Source organism: Onychostoma macrolepis, chromosome 10 (genome assembly GCF_012432095.1).
Source record: "Onychostoma macrolepis isolate SWU-2019 chromosome 10, ASM1243209v1, whole genome shotgun sequence".
NCBI lineage: Eukaryota > Metazoa > Chordata > Actinopteri > Cypriniformes > Cyprinidae > Onychostoma > Onychostoma macrolepis.
The window spans coordinates 5,720,031-5,743,013 of NC_081164.1; the positions used below are offsets into that span (position 1 = coordinate 5,720,031).

General features: G+C 36.6%; 1 protein-coding gene across 10 annotated transcripts in view; it reads left to right on the forward strand.

Moving 5' to 3' along the window:
* Nucleotides 1–9,420, forward strand: part of ptbp3 (polypyrimidine tract binding protein 3) — a 69,046-nt gene extending 59,626 nt beyond the window's left edge. For all 10 annotated transcript variants that reach the window (XM_058790243.1, XM_058790240.1, XM_058790236.1 and 7 more), the window contains 3 exons: nucleotides 1,182–1,398; nucleotides 1,790–1,867; nucleotides 2,828–9,420. In XM_058790243.1, the coding sequence (XP_058646226.1) occupies nucleotides 1,182–1,398; nucleotides 1,790–1,867; nucleotides 2,828–2,960 (428 nt within the window). In that variant the 3' untranslated portion in view covers nucleotides 2,961–9,420. The remainder of the gene's footprint in view (nucleotides 1–1,181; nucleotides 1,399–1,789; nucleotides 1,868–2,827) is intronic.
* The last annotated feature ends 13,563 nt before the right edge of the window (nucleotides 9,421–22,983 follow it).

Consider the following 22,983-nt stretch of genomic DNA (forward strand, 5'->3'; position numbering starts at 1 on the left):
TCCTGCATTTAAATATGGTTAAGTATTGATTGAGTGCAGATTGCAATGCTTGACAATGATGACGAAGTTTTGATGTCTCGTAGCTGTAAACAAAAAAACATGGATTTATTTATTTAATTATTTATTTAATGCAAAGGTGCATGGTGGTTGTTGGCCGGAAGTTTTTTAGGAGTGGATGAAAAAATGAATTTGTGTAAATTGCTTGTGAAAACATTCTTGTATAAACTTTCATATCACATTCTACATTTAGATTTTGCACATTATTTTGTGTTTTTGAGAATGATTTACATAGAAATTTACGAAACCATTGCGAACAATGTACAGCGCACAGAAATTTACAAAATGATTTTATTGATTTAAAAATGTACATAAGAACATTTTATACATTAATTTATGTGAGAATCATTTTTGCAAATGATTTACTCAAATTTACATAAAGGTTTTGAAACGCAATACACAGAAATTTACGGAAGAATGGTTTTGCCACCGACTTGCACGTAAATTAACGTAATAATGATTTTGCAAACAATGTACAGTACACAGAAATTTATGTAAGAATAGTTTTGCGATTGATTTACAAAAGAAAAAGAACTTTGTTTTTATCAATGTTTTATACAGTAATTTGTTTGAATCAATTTGCGAATAATTTACACAAATTTACTTTAAAATGGTTTTATACACAATTTTCACCGAAATTTGCTATTGATTTACACATAAATTAACCTATAAATGAACCTAAGAATGGTTTTAGCAATGTTTTATACAGTACATTTATGTATGAATCAATTTCTGAATGATTTACACAAATTTACATAAAGGTTTTGTGAATTATTCTCAGACATTTACATAATAATGACTTTATGTATGATTTACACAGGAATTTATGTAGGAATATTGATTTAAACAAATTTACCTAACAATGAATTCCTCAATATTTTATGTAAGAATCATTTCAAAAAATGATTTACTCAGAACTTCGATCTCTGCTTGTGTGTGTGTGTGTGTGTGTGTGTGTGTGTGTGTGTGTGTGTGTGTGTGAAAATGTTGGGGAAAAACTCTTATGCATGAGCTTTTGTTGTTCAAATGTAAGAAAAAGGTTTGTTCAGTGTAAGTGTAATATGATTTGTCTCAGGGTTAAAGCTTATCTGTAACACATTATCTCTGGGTTTGTTTTTTTTAAGCGATGAGCCATTTGAACGGTCAGCGTCTGCATGGTAAGGTGATCCGTGTGACCATCTCAAAGCACCAGACGGTGCAGCTCCCCAGGGAGGGTCAGGAGGACCAGGGCCTGACCAAAGACTTCAGTGGGAGCCCATTGCACCGCTTCAAAAAGCCCGGCTCCAAGAACTTCCAAAACATCTTTCCTCCCTCCGCCACCCTGCACCTCTCAAATATCCCGTGAGTGACTGGCACACACCCACACATTGCAGCATTACAAACCATTGCTACAAAAAAACAACCCAGTTTTGCTGGACTAACTTAAATACGCATTTTTAAAATGTGCAAATTTCTAAATTAAGAAGGGAATTAAAACTTTATCAAATACTTGGGGGGGTTGTCATTTGTTGTTTGAATTTCCAGAAAAAGAAACATCATGATGCATAATATTACAGTTTTGTAAAATTACTTATACCATGATATATGATTTTTATTCATATCACCCCACGCATATTATCATATTAGCAGTTGTTTCACTCCACTAGAAGTTTTGCATTATTGTTGGCATCAGATAAGGTGCTATTTTTTGTCCTTTTGTAAACACTGTGTTTTTGTTTCTTTCCTCCCCCAGTCCCTCCACTACGGATGATTTTCTGAAAGACCTGTTTGCCAGTTCTGGATACACAGTCAAGGCCTTCAAGTTTTTCCAGTGAGTTCTCTTCACATTTATTTTTGTTCTCAGCCTTCATTTTTCTGATTTTAATAAGTATTTATTCACATGGGGAGGAGTCTGCTTGTACCTTTTCTTCATGACAACATGGCCGATAAGGATGAGTTGTTTTGTGAAAACACACAAATGGAATGTTATAAACATTGTCTACACCAGGCATCCTCAAATCTGGCCCACTCCTGCAGAGTTTAGCTCTAGCCCTAATCAAACACACCTGAGCATGCTAATCAGAGTCTTCAAGATCATTAGAAAATCACAGGTAGGTGAGTTTGATTAGGGTTGGAGCTAAACTCTGCAGCAGATTGGCTCTCCAGGGAAAGATTTGAGGAACCCTGGTCTACACGATCTGCTAAAAAGTGAACAGCGATTTTAAGTTTGCTAGGAAAACACGTATAGCTAGGTGGCCCTCTAGGAGCAGAAAAGGACATTCCTTTTTTACATTGTTTAAAGGGATAGTTCACCCAAAAATGAGAACTTTGTCACCATTTACTAATCTTCCACTTGTTCCAAGTTTCTTTCTACTGTTGAACACAAAAGTAGAGACAAACTTTTGACGCTAGCCATTGATTTCCATAGTATGGAAAAAATGGAAGTCAAGGGCTACCAGCAACTGATTGGAACATTCTTCACTTGAGTAAATGATGAAAGAATTTTCATTTTTGGGTGAACTATCCCTTTAAGTTGTATTTTTTGTAAGGAAAATATGATTTACCTTTTTAGTTGATGGTTGCCCCACATGACAATTTTAGAGTAGTCACTGAAACTATTTTGTTGGAAATGCTGTAAATGTTTTTCAAAAACCATTTGAAACCAACACAAATGTGTTCAAAAGATTTTTTTATATTTTCTTTATCTTGGACCTTATCTCATTGGACCAACTGGTCCTAAATTTCAGGATCACCCAGTGTCTGATTTTCACTATCCATATATGATTAATAGGAAGGACCGCAAGATGGCGCTGATCCAGCTGGGTTCGGTGGAAGAAGCCATCCAGGCTCTTATCGACCTCCACAACCATGACCTGGGAGAAAACCACCATCTGCGAGTGTCCTTCTCCAAATCCACCATCTAGCACCCCCTTCACTACAAACACACCCTTTCCCCATCCTCCCCATACCAGCCCTTCTACCTTCAGCAGTCTGAATGTTTCGTTCAGAGAATAAGACTGACTGACAAACTCTAAAAAAAAACAAAACAAAAAAAACATTACAGATATTCATGGGGTAGTTTTAGAGATTTCCAAAAAAAAAAAAAATGAAAAAAAAAGCAAATAAGAGACTACTGCAGAACCTTTAGACAGTCTGAGAGTGAGTTGTGTTTTACTCTCACGAAACCAGGGCTGGAGACACATGGGATATCCATGACAATGTGACGTTTCTGGGAACCTCCGTGTGGAGGAAGTAGGACTCCCTCTTTAGTCGATTGACGAGGACTTCGTTGATGTGAAACGCAAACTAACACGAGGTGAACATTCTCAAAAAAGTCAATGTTGAGGAAGTTTCTTCACCGCACACTTGCCGATTACATTGGAGACTGACACTCCTGTAGCCCAATGGCCTTGATACCCCAGACCTAAGTGAGGGCGGAGTCTCCTCTGTGCCTCCCCCAAAAAACGACACCTTCATTCTCATTGGCTGTTTCAACAGAGCGCCCCATTTCCCGTGGGATGTGTTGAACGCACGGTCACCGTTTGAATGTCGCTGACGTCGTCATCAAGGTGCTGCTGGAAAAAAAAAAATCTGTAGCGACGGCCTCGACCAATGGGCTTGTCCTTTTTCTTCAGAGTAGCATTAAAACAAGAGTGCTATGGATTCAAGAATGAGTGCATTTAAAATTCGCAGCTGTTTCGGCTTACAAACCTTTTGTTTCTTGGCACTTTGATTGATTTGAATTGAAGACAGGCACCGTGGGGAATGTTTGGCATCCTCATATCTGTTTACTGTGCAAAGATGTATAGCCAGATGGTAGGCATCTGTGAATAGATAGTGAATGGCGTGATTCGTTTTTTCTTGTATTATGAAAATTTTATATCGGACAGACCGGCCTTTCGTGGGCTCTCTGCACCTGCAATGCTGTCAGAGAACATCTGCGTTCAATGGCACGCAATGTCATTGTCCAGTCGATTGGGTTCCTCTGAACCGGGGCGAACATTTTCAAACATGCACGATCATTCCAGAAAACTCAAGGCCAGCTGTCAACCTTACTGGAACGCTCCAATCCGCAACGCCCAGCCTGATAGTAGGCTCCGCCTCCTAAGTGAAATTCTCAATGTGAATGGTATAGCCCGTGATCTCGATGGGAAATTGATCATTTCCTCCATTCTGTTCCCCTTTTTGCTCTTAGTTGAGTCTTTTTCTTTCGTTCTTCTTGTTTTCCATCTTTCCACACAGGGGCAGAAGATTCTGTGCTCTTTACTTTGTTCTTTCACTCCTTGGCTCTGGCCACAGGTGTGAGAGTTTGCAGCCATGGGCTTTGTAGAAACTGTAGTGAAGCCCATTGAGTCACAGCAAAAAAAGAGGGCGGCACTCTCTTTTGCCTTGCAGTCCCACACTAAATGCCTCTGCATCTGACCAAACCAAATATTTAAGGAAAGAGCGAGTCTGAATGACATGGAGACACCACCTAGTTACTGAAACCTAGCGAGCTGCTGCATAGGCAGCTTCCTTCTAAGGCAGCATCCTAATTGCCATGAAAGCCCATAAGTGACTAATCTGAAGTGACTGATCTGCACAGGAAACTCGCCTCCAATAGAGTCCAGACCAGAGGTTTTCTTCAAGAGGTGGAGATGGTAAACTCTGAGTCTGTATCATTGGGGAAAAAGCAGTCAACTTAGATGAATCTTGTAAGCCAATCACACAAAGACCTTGACACCATGGAAATACTTGCAACAGTCAATAATCATTGACGGAGACCATCAAAATCCTGTCGATTTTTTTGGCAGCAAGATAAAAATATTGCTTACACCAAAACTAGCATCTCCTCCATAGGTTCCATTCAAAAATTGGTACATTACGAGTTTTGAGCAGCATTTGAAGCCTGGCATTGGAGGACTCGATTGATTTTAGTTCAGTTAGATGTTAGCATGTTGCGACGTTGATAATGCAGTACAAAATAAAAAAGAACCCATTACTGTCTACGTTAGATGCGGCACTATTTCTGATGTAATCTGTGCTTTTGCGCTACTTCCGACAACAGGACAAATGGACAAATTTGGAACTTTAGCTTTATTTACTATAGACAGTCTAGAGATGTTGCAGTGCACCGTGACAAATATCACACACTATGTAAATGTAAAAATACATAGAAAATGCTCAATATTTACTTGTGCTTTATGCTTATACTCAGGTATTGCAGCATTAGCTTAGCTACATGCTAATGTCAAACCCCTGAATCAGTTGATTCATATAATTGGTTAATTTTCAGTCAAAATAATCCATTTTTAATCAATCAATTGTATATTTTTCAGTATTCAGGAAATTATAAGTTTATTCATAATCAACATTTGCCTTGATTCGCCCACCATCTTGAATGAGCTTCCCAGTGCATTCTGGGATTGCCTTATCCACAAAGGATACATGCAATGCTGCCTTAGATTTTGGCCAAAATTAGACATCTTAGAAGGCCGAAACAGCCTTTGTGCCGGGAGCATGCCTGTGATGCCTTAAAATGCTGTCTAAGTAGACAGCTCACTAGGTTTTGGAACATGGCAATGGTGTGCACATACAGAAGCTGATTCTTTATGTATGTGTTTAGTTAGTACTATTGTATTATTACCGGTTTCATCGGGACTCTCTCCCTTGTGCGTACGAGCAAGGCACTGTCTCATTTAGTGAAAATCTGGCCTTAACATTCCAAGGAGGGTCACTGTAGACCTGTTGAGTAGCATCTAAAGGGAGCAGCTTCTGTGCCTGTGCACTATATCCTCTATTAATGAAATAAATCAAAAATCTTCATGTTCATGCAAGGCAAGGGACAGTGACTTTTTTTGTCTTTGACTGATTTCACCTGAAGCGATTCGAAACTTCGCTTTCACTTCTCAAAAGAAATTGAATTTTGTTGAAGTTTACAGTCTTAAAGCAAAACTATTCAGGTCTATATATCTTAAGGATTGTCAAGATTTTTTGAGAAAAAAAAAAAGTTACTTATTTTTGGTAATTTGTTCTTTTTTATGGAAGAGAAAAAAATCAAATTTGAAACCTCATCGGGTTTTTGTACCACTATAATCATTCAAGAAATCATGGTGAAAAAAAAAAAAAAATCATATTTACTGTGTATTTACCTAATTTCTTATTACGTGCCTTATTATGTGTTCATAATCAAATAGGTTTTAGAAATTTTACCTAAAATATCTTATGTACTATTTTGTGGGATTGGTGAGAGGGTTGATTTTTTTTTTTTTTTTGATCTTGATTTTTATTTTTATTTTTTTGTTGTGTAGCTCTTATAGATGTGCATTTTGTGGGGACTCAGTACCATGTGGTCTTAATATGATATGAGATGTAAGTTATGATGTATGGTGCTGTGAATGCTCTCATTAGAAAAATGAACGGTGAACTCAACGATTTTCAGAGCATGCTGTGGGTCTCTATTCTCCCTCGCTGATGTGTGTGTGTGTATATATGTATGCTAGACCCGTGTACCATTGTTACATAAAGCCTTTCTAGGCTAAAAAAATGTTCCTCGATCTCTGATATAAATATTTTGCGCTCGAAGACAGAGGTTGCTGTAAGCTTGCGTATTGTTCTGATTAAATAGTATGAATTTGAGCTGTTTTGAGCACATCTGTGAAGTTTTTGTTCTTTTCTAAGTGATCACACTTTTTTGCCGGGCAAAAAAAATAAAAAATCCTAGTGACTTACATTTAAGGAGCCACCCAAGTTGTTTCTAGAGTGGTGGTCGACCGATATATCGACCGATATTTGGCTTTTTTTATTACCGTTTACCCGATATTTCAGAAAACTTTTATTTTGATGGCGCACGGGACATTTATTCTGACATCGCTGAGAATGTCAGCGCTTAAACGCACACAGCTCCCATTCTCCATCTTCATTAGTTTACCGTCTCTGTTCAACAGTTCTGAATAATAAATTATTACACAGTACCATACTAAACAGTGTTATAGTGTTTGCTTATTATTGGTAACAGAAAAGCAAACACTATAATACTTCCTCATCAAGTGTCAGCAAATTCACATTTAATTTAAACAAGTCGTTGTAAATTTTACTAACCCTGCTAATTTTATTGAATTCAGCTGTGAGATCCTCTGAAATGTGCATTTGTTGACTACATAAATTATCATCTAAATAAAACTATTTATTTTACAGATTTATTTTTTTCATATTTATTAATTTTCAAATGATAAAATTCAGTAAATTTTATGTAAAATAAATCGAAATTAAATTTTAGCAATTGTTATGCATGTGTTTTAACTATCTAAATAGTGTGGTGATATATCGGCCATCAAAAAAATCTGTATGGGTCGACCACTAACCTTGAGACTTGGAGTTGGGCTCTTTTTTTCTTTGGGCCAGTAAGTAACCACCTAGCAACCACCAGAGCACCCTAGCATCCGCATAGCAACATGTTAAAACCACTCCGAACATCTCAGTAACCATATAGCAACATTCAGGCGACCTCCCACAAACCATAATGCGATGCCGGCGAGTTTTTCATGGGAAGGACCACTCAGAAATCAATATCTGCCAGTGTGGACTATATCAAACAGTGTGATCTGCTTGATATCATCTCTGTTCTGTCATTCTAACATGATTATGAAACTCCTAATACATACGATCAGTCTAAATTTGCCTCGGAACGAGTGCACAGAGACCCAGAAGCCCACAGCATTCGCTCGAAGTGTTCAGGTCTGCCTTCCATTTTGCTATGGAGTGATGCTGATGTCTGAGACCTCCGCCTGTGTGTTTTGGAGTTGTATCTTATTTACTGTATCTTATAATTGATTCATTTTAGGGGTTTTGGCCTGTTTCGTTCTTGCTCTGTTGTGATACTTTTTGTTCTTTTTTTGGGGTTTGTTGATTTTCTTTATTAAGAGTGTGAAAACTGGTTTAAGATTGTTGTCTGTCACTCTGCCTCTTCACAACAGCAGTTCTGGGTCTGTAATGTCCACCGACGTGTGTGAACGGGAACGGGAGCGATCGCTAGAGGTCAGGTCGGTCAGAAGCGCTCGGAAGGCGAAATCTACGCAGCCGCGCAAGCAGAACGCCGATCTGCTTCCGGCTGCAATGCTTTTTATTTATCAACAGGAGAAAAGCCAGACTCCATAAACGTGTCACAGAAGTCACAAGAAGTCATTTGTTTTTGTTTCTCGAAGCGTAACATTTTCCAACCACGTCTTGACTCAGGCAACAACGTTCCGCTGTGTTGTAAGACATTTCCTCGTCGATATCCGCGCTCACTCGAACAGTTACACACGTGTATGGTTTTTTCCAGGTTTTTTACTGAAAAAGTCACAAATAATGCAGGACCAAAGTTTATGTGCCTTTCATCTAGCTTATTTGTAACTTATTTCCTGGCTGTATATCAGAAACCAACAAACTTCTTGTATTTTCCACTCTCGATCATGTTACGAGTCTGTTTTTCACGTGTCCCGCAGTCTGTTCTGTTCGTTTCCCTCAGAAAGGTCAAGCCATATCCTTCCCCCCCCGTCAAGCGAGACTCATTTGCGATTCTGAATGTGTTACGGGGCCCTTATGGATTCATTCGAACCGCCTTATGCTTTGAGTATTTCATGAACTGCTCCGGATAGACACCACGATCTGTAAAATGGATAAGCGGTTACACTTTTTGCTGATATCGTCATCGATTCCATTAAAAAGCTTTATTCTAAAACATACGAGACCATAACAACAAACTAACCACTGAAACCAAAGGATTTGATTGAATTAGAACTGATGCAGCACTGTTCAGATTGAAATATTTTATTGCTTTATTATGATGCAATTGACCCTTAAGATGTAAACTTTAAATTTCAGCCATAATGCTTTCTATTTTCTTCTCATGACTAAATTTATGGGCTATAATTATGCTAATTGACTGTCTAATTTGCATTAAAGGGAGGGGCTAGACTAAATTAGCAAACTGAGGTGTCGCTCAAGCACAGCGCACATACAGAAGTGCCTGAGTTGATCTCAGGATGCTTTGACGCAACGAAATACCTAATTTATAGTTTTTATGAATGTTTCACTACCAAAAGGAAACAAATGCTGTACATATGTGTTCCCTTATTATTTTATTTTATTTTATTTTTTTTTAACCTGGCCAAAAAATGGTTTCGGGGAACAAGATATACACACACACCAATATGAACTGGTTTTTATATTTATGGAAATTAACATAAAAACACAATTTGTCTTCTGTATTTTGATATCATATCATACCAGTACCAGCTTTCATTTGTAAAGCCGTTTATGTGACTTGTGGGAATTGGGGAGAGACATGAGCGTATCCAGTTTATGAGTTTGATGTAATAAATGCAAATAGAAGATAAACTATTAAAGAAACATATTTTCTAATTTTTGCAGTGCATGATTGAGTGAAGATTTTCTTTTGAATTTTTTTGTAGAAAGCGTTTTTTTTTTCTGTTTATGAATGGCTTATTATTATGCATACTCATTATTAGAGTTATTATTCTTATTCTTATTACCCACCCTGCTGACGTTTTTTCCTAATCAACTTTAATTGTAGCATGCCTTGAATAAATGTCATGACATCTGTACTTTCCTATGTCCTCTGCGTCTTCATGTCTTTCCTTCCAGATTTGTCTTTAATTCAGCAGATTTCCTTCCATGTTCAGTGCTCAGCGAACACAGTTGTGCTTCTTCGGGGCCTGTATCTGAAGAGAGAACGGTCTGTGTTTGTAGGAGTACTGGAATGGTTGTAACTTTCCTCCTCCTCTAACCTCTTCTGCTTATTACTAACTCTCACTCTGCTATCTGCTGCTGTCTAAACCTGCTCTGATTAAAGGAATAGTTCACCCAAAAAGTGAAAGAATTGTTGTTAATTTACCCACCCTCAGGCCATCCAAGATGTATGTGACTTTTTTTTTCTTGAGTAGAACATTAAAGAAGATGTTTAGCTGAAACTCTGGTTGGTGATTCATAAAATGCAAGTCAATGCCTACCATTATTTTGAAAGTTAAAAAAAAAAAAAAAACATCAGGCTACACAAAATTAATACCCGTGTCTCCTGACGATATATTGAAGTCTTATGAAGCGAAACAGTTGGTCTGTGCAAGAAAATATAACCTTATTCTTCCCATTTGTAAATTTTGTGGGTCTAGCTTCCGGTCTCATTTGCTTCCAAGCTATTTTTAGCTGTACAAAACTGCTCGTTTTGTTGCTTGATATTGCAAATTGGTGTGTCTCATCGTATTATTTTAGTGTATTATCTTATGAACACTGGTTTGTAGTGCAAGCGGTTTTACCGCACATTTATTACAGATTGTTATTTTTCTCGTTATTTCCCTATAGTGGCTAATGAACCGGAAGTCTCGCCCATATAGGCTTACTTACACAACATCTGTAATCCAGAGCCTCAGAGAAACGGTCCAGAGTGATGTCTAGTTCACAAACGAATAATTCTTTTGAACCCGTTCTTTTTAGTGAGCTAAAATCTCACTTTAGTATAAAAATACTAAATCGGACTGAATTGAGTTGGCACAGGTCAACAAGTTGCTCAATCAAAATTCACTTTCGGATGCCTGACAGTCGCTCAAAATAAGCCAAAATACCGGCATATATGATTTTACGATGAACCATTGAAATACCATTATATACCATTAGTTTTTCCCAGTAAAACCATTACAAAATTCCTTTTTGTAGTGTGTTTTGGGCATTTTTCCAATAGGATTTAACATCCCACCAATAGAATCCATCACATACCAGTAGACACCATTATAGTTTCCATTAAAACCAATACAATTTTTAACATTTTTGGGCAGGGTTCTATTGTTTTTTTCAGCAGGGTTTACATTATACATTATTTGAACCAGTTCACTGAAACAAACTGTCTGAATGAACCAGCTGATGGAAAAGAATCAGACTTGCCCGATTTCCTGAGGCTGTGGGTTACAGGCAGTAATATTGTAGGCCTAAATAATGTTCAGTTTCTTGCACTAATGTTCGTTTTGTTTTATAAGACCACATCAGGAGCCACAGATACTAACTTCGTGTTTCCTGATATGCTTTTTTGACTCAAAGTGACGGCGACCACGGTTTCAGCTAAAAATCCTTTTTTTTTTAACTGTTCTACGGACGGAAAAAAATGTCAAGGTGAATAAATTAAAAGTAAATTAGAATTTTTGGGTTAACTATCCCTTTAACGCTGGACAGGAACGTACTACAAACAGAAATGGTTCACTCAGAAATTCCAACTTCAGGCTTTCATTTTTTAAAACTTATTTTGTGTTCCACAGAAGAAAGTAAGTCACACAGGTTTGACAGGACATGAGGGTAAATGACAGAATTTTTTTTTTTTTTTTTTTTTGCTGAACTATCCCATTAAGGCATTTAGCAAAACTGCTTATAACAGTGCTTTAGTATCGTGATAAACAATTGGCAAACCTGTCATTTGGAACGCAACCTGGTAAGAAAGCAGTGCAGTATTATACCCTGATGTAACCTTTCAGGACTTGTTTACTTCCTTATAGGAAAATAGCTTTTGCAATCAGGAAGTAGGCTAATGTTGTACAGGGCATTATAACGCAGAGAATGTAAATTAATGAGTGAACAAACACACATAATGGGGCAGAGTTGATTGTGGATACAGTGCAAGTTTTCAAAAGAGCAGAGAAATAAATTAAACAAAAGTACCAACTCGTGCCAATTCATTCTGTGGCAAATGAACCGGAATTAAGTAGGCCAAGTTAATTCAGCGACAAATTTACTTTACTTTTGGCAGTTGAATCAAATGACAAGCCAAAGACATTTTCACAAATGTCAAACGTTATTTCAAAATAATTAAAAATCTACTATAGCCTAATGTTAATATTACTATAATGTAATAGATTAACGATCATGACAACAATGTAGCATACCGTTTAAAACGTTACAGTTGGATACAACTTAAATATCTTATATGCTTAAATACAATTCTATAATTTAATTTAACAATGCTGTGTCATACTACAGGATCTTTATCCATTCGTGTAAGGTTATGAGGCGGTTCATTAGACCACTAGAGGGCAGCAAATCACACACAAATGTAATTCCAGCCAATTAAGGAAGATGAATGAAATTACTTTTATAAAATGATTTAAATTAAAAACACATCTTTGCATTTTGCACAAAACAATTTGGTGTATCTGCTTGGCTATCTGCAAATACAGTTAAATGCTGCGTTACACTAATTGCATTGTTTTCTCACAAGATTAGCCTCAATAAACTACTTGAAAAAATATTAAATATCAGCTTCAACTTAAATGCCAGAACGACCTGCAGAGTTGCAATGAAGATGAAACAGACCTCCCTCGAGATAAAAAAAAAAAAAAAAAAAAGGATTATGGCTTAAAAAATAGGCTCTTTTGCTATTAGGATGCTATAGTAGCCTGCAGGCTACACATTAGTTTTAAACTTGGCCAAATCCACTGAACACCTCAAGTGTGCATGAGTAAAATATGATTTTCTCATATACTCATGTAAAGAAGCTTCATATTAATGTATAAATTATGGCTGACACTGCAGATATGGTAATTTTCCACATCAGAAACTCCCGAAAGATGAGGAAACTACACGAATGAGCTTCAATAATAGCATACGTTTTCATTTCCTTTAAGATTTCCATTTAAGATTCATTTCCCTGAATTGCCTCCTCCATCTCTGTCTCGCAAGTTCAGCATGTTTGCTGTTAACAGCCCTGTTTGTAAAGTAACAAACATGATTTATGTTGACTACAGGAATATAGCATGTCTGATCCCTCATGCCAGACCTTCGTCCCTGATGTTGAATCGTGTTTCTTGTAAATTAAGATGAATGAGTGCTTTGGATCCATAGAGTACTGATGCATCCTAATGTATGTCGCCACAGGCTGCAGCCAGGAGCATGTGAAAGACTCACATGAGTGCTTTAAAGCATCAAGGTCATTAAGTTCAGTTCAGGTATGAGACTTTGCAGGCACATCGTCATAAAATCAGTCCATGTTTCTAGTGCACTATATTTCAAGTCAGAACAGACCTAAGTTTAATTATTTAGTTAATAAAAAAAAATATATATATATTAAATAAATGCAGCCTTGGTGAGCATTAGAGACTTGGTAGTGTATTTAAAAATATTTTAACAAAACTTAATGTTTAATTAATAAATTAATATGTATAAAACTTCTGTCCACCGAGTTAAATCGTGACAAAATAGGTCATTTGTGGGTGAACTATTCCTTCAGTGTGGAGTTTGTGGGTGAATGGTGCACACACCAAGTCAATCATCAACATATATAATTCATATTAAGAGTGGAAATGATGATTCTGCCTGCAGTGAGATCCTTTAGCTGGCTGACCAGAAGTGTGTGTTCGGCCGCCAGTCATGCGTTGTTCAGTTGATAGCGTGTGCAGCTGCAGGAGACGGAGCTGTAAAGGAGCAGTCTTATCTGACACAAGCCATCCAGCCCTAATTACAGTGACACATTGCTACAGCAGATGGCTCAGTGGGACTGCCAGTGTCCAACACTCACACACATGCCAGCTCAGATTTCTCACTCCCCCGATGGAGGCAGTCATGAGATGAGACAAAGATACCTCTATGTGTGTGTGTGAAAGATGGACGCCACACCCAGATTACATTACCTCTGCCTCCGTCTGAAGCCTCACCTGCTCTTATCCACACTGAGATCCAAACAGGCATTCAGTGACACTAGCGTACTAACGGCAATGTGCAGACAGAATATGACACTTACGAGAAAAAATGAGAACAATGCAACAAGGAATTCAGACACTAACAGTTAGTTTACAAACACTGACTTGTTTTGTCCAACTTGAACTAGATTAGTCACAAAATCAGCAAAATAAAAAAGTAAATTTTAAAATAAGAACTACATTTTATCAGAAAAAAGTAATTAACAAATTCAAATTAAATTTTCAATTAATTAAAAATTCAAAGAAAATTAAAGATTTTAATCAGAATTAATTAAATTGAAAAATAAAAAGTACATTTTAAAAATAAAAATCATTAAATATTATATATAAATATATATATGGCACATTGCACAAAAGACTTAAAAAGTGCTTAAATAAAATATTAAAAGAAATAATTAAAAAGAAAATTAAATTGTAAGACTTTAATAAAAAAATTATAATTAAGAGATTTTACAAATACGTATAAGAAATTAAATTACATAAATTGTTATAATTTTGAAAAATAATAAATGTACTTATAGTACCTTTTGGCAGCAGTAAATATATATTAAAATATTAATTATACTAAATTAAAAACTAAGTTTAAATTATTTTAAAAATAAATCTCCAGTAAGGTCCGTTTAGTAACTGTAAAAATAAAAACAGTTGGTAACACTTTAAGGTGTCATTATGATACATTTTACATGTACTTAGTATTATAATAACAATTAATTATGTATAATTACATGCAAGTAACCCTAATCCTAGCCCTAACCATATGTAGTTAATTAATATTACTTGGTACTTAAATGTATAATTACACTGTAACACAGACACCTTAAAATAAAGTGTAACCAGACAGTTTAACCCAAAAAGAGTTTTGGCAAATATTTAAAGGTGAAATGACATTTGTCAAGCTAGTGGCTTTTTTCAAACTGCCATACAAGCATGGCATACTTCCTGAATACTTCACTCTATACATGTTTTTTCCTTTTAAAAAAAAAATGTAATTATGCATGTAACAATAATAGTAGCAATAGTGTGCTACATTGGCCTCAGTATGTTCCATGTGGCTTAACTGGTTATTTTATATTTTTAATTCATATTTGTTTGTTTGTTTTTAAATCTTAAATATTAGGAATCCCATCTAAAAAGGAGGAAGTAAAAAAATCACCGCTGAAGGTGAAGTTTAGCACAATGCATTGTGTACAGCATGCCAATGTAGGAGTCCATCTGTGTGTTCCAACCATAACAAACATTTGCATACTTTGCAAAGTATACTTGCTGCAGAAATGGTGAGAATAATGTGGTAGCATGCTATTCCAAACATAGGTGTTGTGTAACTTTGCTAAAACAGGGTTAATCCTCATAGCAGTGAAACTAAGGTGACATGTGAGCTCGTAGCCCTAGATTCCTTACATTTTTATTCTGGTAATAGGCAGGGGAAAACTACTAGTGCCATACATCCCATGACCTCCATAAGCTCTAAGACATCATGTGAAAGTCATCCCCTACAGACTCGTAACAGCAGCGGCCAAGACCCAAAACCCCATTCATTTTCATTACACAAGTACTCCAAAGTACTTTGCTGCATATTTTCGCATTGGTGGAATCCACACATGCATAGTCACATCCGCACATGATAGGTGTGAAAGTCTGTGCATTGCAACAGATGTATTTCATTTAAAACCTTGGAGTAGATAAAGTTTAATATGCATTTGCATTTTATCTCTGTCAATGGAGAGTGAAACATTCCAGAATTGCTTTTTAACACATCAATGCTAAAGATCAATGCTTATCCCTGTAAGTCACAATAACCCCTCGAATGTGGAGTGTTTCTGCCGGTGGTGATGTTGCACTAGCGTGCCACTGATATGCCGTTGTTAATTAGCTGCACTGTATTTCAAGGGTGTGTGGGTGAGGAGAAACTGGTTCGAAATGAGACCTACCCTGCACGAGGGCTTCAGAGCACTCAGGGTCTGTGAAAACCGATCCAGCCTTCTGGAAAGTAATTTAACCCACCGACTCAAGAGCAGTTGATGATGGGGGTTTATGCTTTGACACACATGTCTGTCATTGAACACAAGTGATTCTTTGGTCACAATAATCCTTTTGACACACAATTGAAGACAACAATATTTCTGAATTGCTGACAAACAGACAGACAAATAGACAGATCTTTCTTTCTTTCTGTATGACAGACAGACAATAAGACAGACTGGATGGACAGACGGACGGATAGATAGATAGATAGATAGATAGATAGATAGAGGCATGCGAAAGTTTGTGAACCTCTTGCAGAATCTGTGAATAATTTTAACAAAATTAGAGAGATCATACAAAATGAATGTTATTTTTTATTTAGTACTGTCCTGAGTAAGATATTTTACATAAAAGATGTTTACATATATTCCACAAGACAAAAAAAGAAGAAGCTGAAATTATTAAAATAACCCCCTTCAAAAGTTTGAGAAACCTTGGTTTCCTAATACTGTGTGTGGTTACCTGGATGATCTATGACTGTTTTTTTTTTTTTGTTTTGTTTGTTTGTTTGTCAAAAGTTTTCACCCCCCGGCTCTTAATGCATCATGTTTCCTTCGGGAGCATCAGTGAATGTTTGAACCTTTGTTAATAGTTGTTTGAGTCCCTCAATTGTCCTCAGTTCAAATATGCAAAAGATTCTGAAAATTTGAAAAATCTGCAGGACTTGGAGGATTTTTCTGAAGAACAGTGCTCAGTTTAACTGTTAAGAACAAACAAGGGACTCATGAACAACCATCACAAAACACAAAAAAAGTCGTGGATCATCCAGGTAACCACACACAGTATTAAGAACCAAGGGTTCCCAAACTTTTGAAGGGGGTTATTTTAATAATTAAGATAGATAGATAGATAGATAGACAGACAGACAGACAGACAGACAGACAGACAAGATGGATGGATGGATATATAGATAAGCAGATAGACAGACAGATAGATAAGCAGAGATAGATAGATAGATAGATGGATGCATGGATGGATAGATAGATAAGCAGACAGACTAGACGGACGGACGGACGGATAGATAGATAAGATAAGCAGACAGACAGACAGACAGATAGACAGACAGATAGATAGATAGACAGACAGATAGATAGATAGATAGATAGATAGATAGATAGATAGATAGATAGATAGATAGATAGATAGATAGATAGATAGATAGATAGATAGATAGATAGATAGATAGATAGATAGATAGATAGATAAGCAGACAGATAGACAGACAGACAGACAGACAGACAGACAGATAGATAGACAGACAATAAGACAGACTAGATGGATGGACGGATGGATAGATAGATAAGCAGATAGACAGACAGATAGATAAGCAGAGATAGATAGATAGATGGATGGATGGATGGATGGATAGATAGATAAGCAGACAGACTAGATGGACGGATAGATAGATAGATAGATAGATAGATAGATAGATAGATAGATAGATAGATAGATAGATAGATAGATAGATAGATAGATAGACAGACAATAAGGCAGACTAGATGGATGGACGGATGGATAGATAGATAAGCAGATAGACAGACAGATAGATAAGCAGAGATAGATAGATGGATGGATGGATGGATAGATAGATAAGCAGACAGACTAGATGGACAGATAGATAGATAGATAGATAGATAGATAGATAGATAGATAGACAGATAGATAGATAGACAGATAGATAGATAGATAGATAGATAGATAGATAGATAGATAGACAGACAGATAGATAGATAGATAGATAGATAGATAGATAGATAAGCAGACAGACAAGACACACATAGATAGATAGATAGATAGACGGACAGACGGACAGACAGACAGACAGACAGGCAGACAGGCAGGCAGACAGACAGACAGATAGACAGACAGATAAGCAGACAGATAGATAGATAAGCAGACAGACAGACAGACAGACAGACAGACATATAGACAGATGACAGATCCTGAACTCCTCTTCCGTTTTGAGTCTGACAGTAGGTTTCTTAGCCAGAGAGCAGCTGGGGTTTTCTGGATCATGTCCCTTAATCTTAAGAGTGTGGTGATTGGATGATGGGACGAGTCCAACAAAGAGAAGCATTCACAGGGAGAGGAAGCTGTCGAGCAGGCGGCAGTCCTGCCTGCAGAGCCGTACTCAGACACTTCAGCTTCAGCAGCGCCTCTCTGTGCCCTGGCACCTACCCAGAGACTCAGAGCAGACGCCGCTGCCTGTGTTATACTGTAATAACTGATAATCCTGGACTCCTCTATCTAGCATACTGACAGACAGTCTGTGATTTTATGTAAAACAGCTATTTTCTTGCAGCAGACAGTCAAGATGGGGTGTGTTTATCAACCAGTGCTAAGAGGGGAGTTGTTCTGTATGTTTGGAAGCTCACAGTCAATTATGCAACAACCATTTTAGTGAACAATTACACACCCTCAGATTTATTTAGAGAGCAATTACATGTGGAAAACTGACAAAGCCCTTAAGATAACATTGATAAGGTTTGTTTTAATCCTAGTTAGCTATTGAGTTAGGTGCTCTCTGGACCCAGTGAAGACCGGACTGGAACTTTCACTAAATTGTCTTTGCGTTATTTATAGAAATCTTCTAGAAGACTTTGGTTACTGCATAATTGAGGTTGACCATTATAATTGTTGACCTTCTGTCAGTGATCTGAAGAGTTTATTCACAGGGCCAAACACAACACACCGCAGTGAATAAGCCTATCATTGACTGTTAAGAGAAGATAAATGCATTGGAAAAATGTTGTTGTGCAACTGAATCACTACACGCCTTTATACACAGTATCAACAATGGCAGAAAACAATCCTTAGACCTGTAGGAGGAATCAAGCCATATCTAGAGAACAGAATATCAACGAAACTAGGGTGGGGACACTTTCGGGCTAGTAAGCAACCATCTAGCAGCCACCCAAAACACCCTGGGAGACACCTTAGCAGTGCAATGACTCCATTCAAAACAAGTGTATCACAGCACACTTGTAACCTCCCACAACACTTTTCATCTAGCTGGTTTGGTATCCAGAATGCACACCAGCGTTTACATGTTACTTACAGAATGGGAGTGCTTTTGCTTTTCTTCATTTACTGAATACAGTTTTGGGATTATGAATATTCAATGCATACTCTAAATATTTTATCATTGAATGTGAATGGCCTAAATTCTGCTGTGAAACGTACTTGTGTATTAGAATATTTTCACCGTAAATCGATTTCCTGTGAACTGATACATAAGACACATTTAAAATAATCTGACGTGGCACGTTTCCAGAATAAATATTATAAATTGGCAGCCTTCTCCTGCGCTCTTAATAAAACTAAGGGGGTGCTTATCCTTGTTAACAGGAAGTTACATTTAACAATTGAACATACCGGAAGTGATGAGGAGGGTAGATTTGTTTTTATCCGTTGCAAAATACATAATAATAGGTTAGCATTGGTCTCTATTTATGGTCCGAATGAGACTTTACAAATATTTCTGAAACATTACTTGAGCAGACTGATTGCCCATTAGTGGTAGGTGGTGATTTTAATGCTGTAGTAAATCCTGCTTTGGATAAATCTCAATCTGATACAACAGCCAATCCATCTTCTAAATAATAATAAAAAAATTATCACTGAGCTCAACTTAATCGATCTTTGGAGAATTCAGTTTACTAAATTGAAGGACTTTTTTTCTAATAGACATAAGACTTTCTCTAGGATAGACTACATATTTCTCAGCCCATCTTTAATCGGTGTTGGAAAGGTTACTTTCAAAATGTAATAGGTTACAGATTACAAGTTACCCTACTTAAAATGTAATAAGTAGTGTAACTTTTCAATTACTTTAATCAGTTAGATTACTTTAATAAATTTGATTACTTTTTTATTACTTTTTGAAATTTCAATGTTTTCAACTGTTAATCATTTTGAAACATGTAAAGCAGACAGGGTTAACCTTACAGTAGTGCTCAAAACTTATTACTGTCATACTTTCAAAATCCTTCATCACTTGAATGAAAATTGTAATTTTAATTTTAAAGGAGACATTGGATGCAAAATATCTTCATTTGCATATAAATGTGTCTTAGTAGTGCGTAGACACAACCACCCTACAAATCCTTTTTTAATCCCCCAAAAACCTAAACAGTTATCAAGCCAATATGATGTCATATTCCTCAGGCCCCTCCCACAACCTCTGATATACCGTCCCATATTAGCATATTTCCACCCTCAGCCAGTTGTACGAAGTCTGTCATTTTCTCTGCACTTGAGCAGCTGTAGCCACAACAATGTCTTGTAACCAATGCAGGTGTTTTGTTGTTAGATGTGGAATAAGAATATAAGAGTCCTAATTCTCTCCAGACATCAGAGCCACTGAAGACGCAGTGGAATCGTTTTTTGATTTTGATGGTAATGCGCCAACGAATACTCCTAAATACGTTCATGTCTGCACAAATCATTTTCTCCTTTGCTTTCTGAATGAGGGACAATTCAAGGAAAGTTTTGTTAAAACGTTAAAACTCAAGGATGGATCAGTATCCATTGCTCATGATCTAGCTGCACCTAGAATCTAGCTTCTACCAGAAGTAGTAAGTCTCACACTTTATAATGTTAATCCTTAACATTTTCATAAGTAACTGTAATTTAATGACATATTTTTTCTCAGTGACTGTAACTGATTACAGTTACTTTTATTTTGTAATTAAATTACGTAATTCCGTTACATCTAACTAGTTACTTCCCAACACTGTCTTTAATTTCGTCTAATTCCTCCATCTCTATATTACCAATTTTATTGCCTGATCATTCTGCTGTGTTGTGCAATATGCCTCTTTCCAATATTAAAGCCAGATCCTTTAACACGTCATTATTAAGTAATCAGACTTTCATTATTTCTCTAAAAGAATATATAAAGGAATTTCTTGAAATTAATATGCCCTCTAATGTGGATCCTCAAATACTGTGGGAAACAACCAAGTGTACTATACGAGGATTCTGTATATCTTTCTCTTCTACTCTTGCCAAAGCGAAAACTCACCAGTTTACACAATTAGAAAATAAAATTCAATCATTACAAAACCTACAAAAACAACATTTTACTGAGCAACAGGCTACACAGCTGTCCTCTTTAAAAGAAGAATATGATTTACTTTCACACTCAAAAGCGGAATTGATCTTACATAGGACTAGGCAAAAATATTATTTCAAATCAGAGAGACCTAGCCACCTATTGGCCCTTAGGCTGAAAGAATGGGAGTCTAAGGCATATATTAGCGCAATAAAATCATCGGATGGTCAGGTCACCATGAACCCTGCGGCGATTAACAACATATTTAAAGGTTTTTACACAAATCTGTATAAAGCCGAAACATATTTTGATGAACCAATTTGTAAGCAGTATTTAGATAAATTGGAATTGCCTCGGATCTCACAGGTGGATAAAGAATCTTTGGAGGCCCCATTAAGTTTGGAGGAGCTCCACGTTTCTCTAAAAAGCCTTCAAAAGGGCAAATTCTAGGTCTAGATGGTCCTCCCCCCTGAATTATATTTAGAAATTTAGGATTTGGTAGGGACACTTATGCTTAATTCATTTAATTTTGCAATTGAACATGGTGTATTTCATAGAGATCATTGATATCATTACTTCTTAAAAAAGGGAAAGATCCATTAGATTGTTCCAGCTACAGACCGATATCACTTATCCCATGTGATCTAAAAATGTATGCTAAAGTTTTTGCTTCTCGTATGGAGAAGGTAATTCGTAGTTTGATCAAGGAGGACCAAACCGGTTTTATAAAAGGGTGCAATGCGTCTGACAATATGCGTCGACTCTTTCATATTCTTGACTTTGCAGACTCTCATCCGAGAAACTTGTGCGGTTTTTTCACTTGTTGCAGAAAAAGCGTTTGACAGGCTAGAGTGGAATTATATGCGGGCAGTTCTGCAATGTTTCGGCTTCGGTGAACATTTCATTTCTATGATTAAGACATTATACCACTCACCTGCAGCATCAGTCTTGACTGGTAATATTATTTTCCCCCCGTTCCCTTTACAGCGGGGAACGAGGCAGGCATGCCCGCTTTCCCCCTTATTGTTTTGCTTATCTCTTGAACCCTTAGCACAAGCCATCAGGAAATCTGAAGTATCGATTAAGATTCATGATCAAAATCTTAGTATTTCATTGGACGCTGATGATATTATTCTATATTTAGGCCACTGTAATGTTTCAGTCTCTAGTATAATTAAAGAGCAAAATAAATCGGAGCAAATCTGCTTTAATGCCAATTAACAATGTTAAAGTTAATTCTTCTATTCCTTCATTTATCCCTATTAAGGAATCTTTCATCTATTTGTGCATTACCATACATAAAAACATCCATAAGATTGCCAGAGACAATTTTAATAGTATTCTAGTTAAGGTCAAAGATGGAAGAATCTTAAAGTCTCTCTTCAAGGAAGAATCTCCACAGTTAAGATGAATTTGTTACCTCGGTTTAATTTTCTTTTCTCTATGCTACCATTTTCTCCCCCTCCTGGTTACTTTAAGGAGATTAACTTCATAATTTTTCATTTTATCTGGAATCAAACTTACGACATTACAACATCCTAATGGCGCAGGAGGACTGGCTGTACCAAATTTTGAATTATATTATTGGTCGTTCAAGCTTAAGGTTCTTCATAATTGGATTGATCCTCAATCGAAAGTTTCATGGAGAGTGATTGAAGCTGACAAGGTTAAACCAAATAGACTCCAAGATATTTTATTTACTGGCACAGGAAAAAAAGGTGATAATTATAAATTTGGTGAACGTCTGATAGGAGGACCCTTCAAATTTTGTAACAGTACACCTTTATGGCACAATTTTAATTTTGTATGCGGAAATCGTCCATTTGTCCAACCCTCTTGGTCTTCTTTAGGCATAAACACGTGCGGTGATATATGATAACCAGGGCCTCTGTTCATTTCAAACATTAAGAACCAAATTTTGTTTATCAGCATCTGCATATTTTGTCTTTCTTCAATTACGTTCTGCTCTCAAAGTGTATGGAGTTCCTTGGGTATCTCCCATTTCCTCTTATCCTATGCAGGATTGGATTGCACCATCTTCTGGTTGGCCATCTGTTTCCTTAATATATAATAAAATTATTGATTGCATTCCAAAACCTCTTTCTATTCAATCTATTTGGAATCTGGAATTATCTGACCTTAATTTATCTGTCG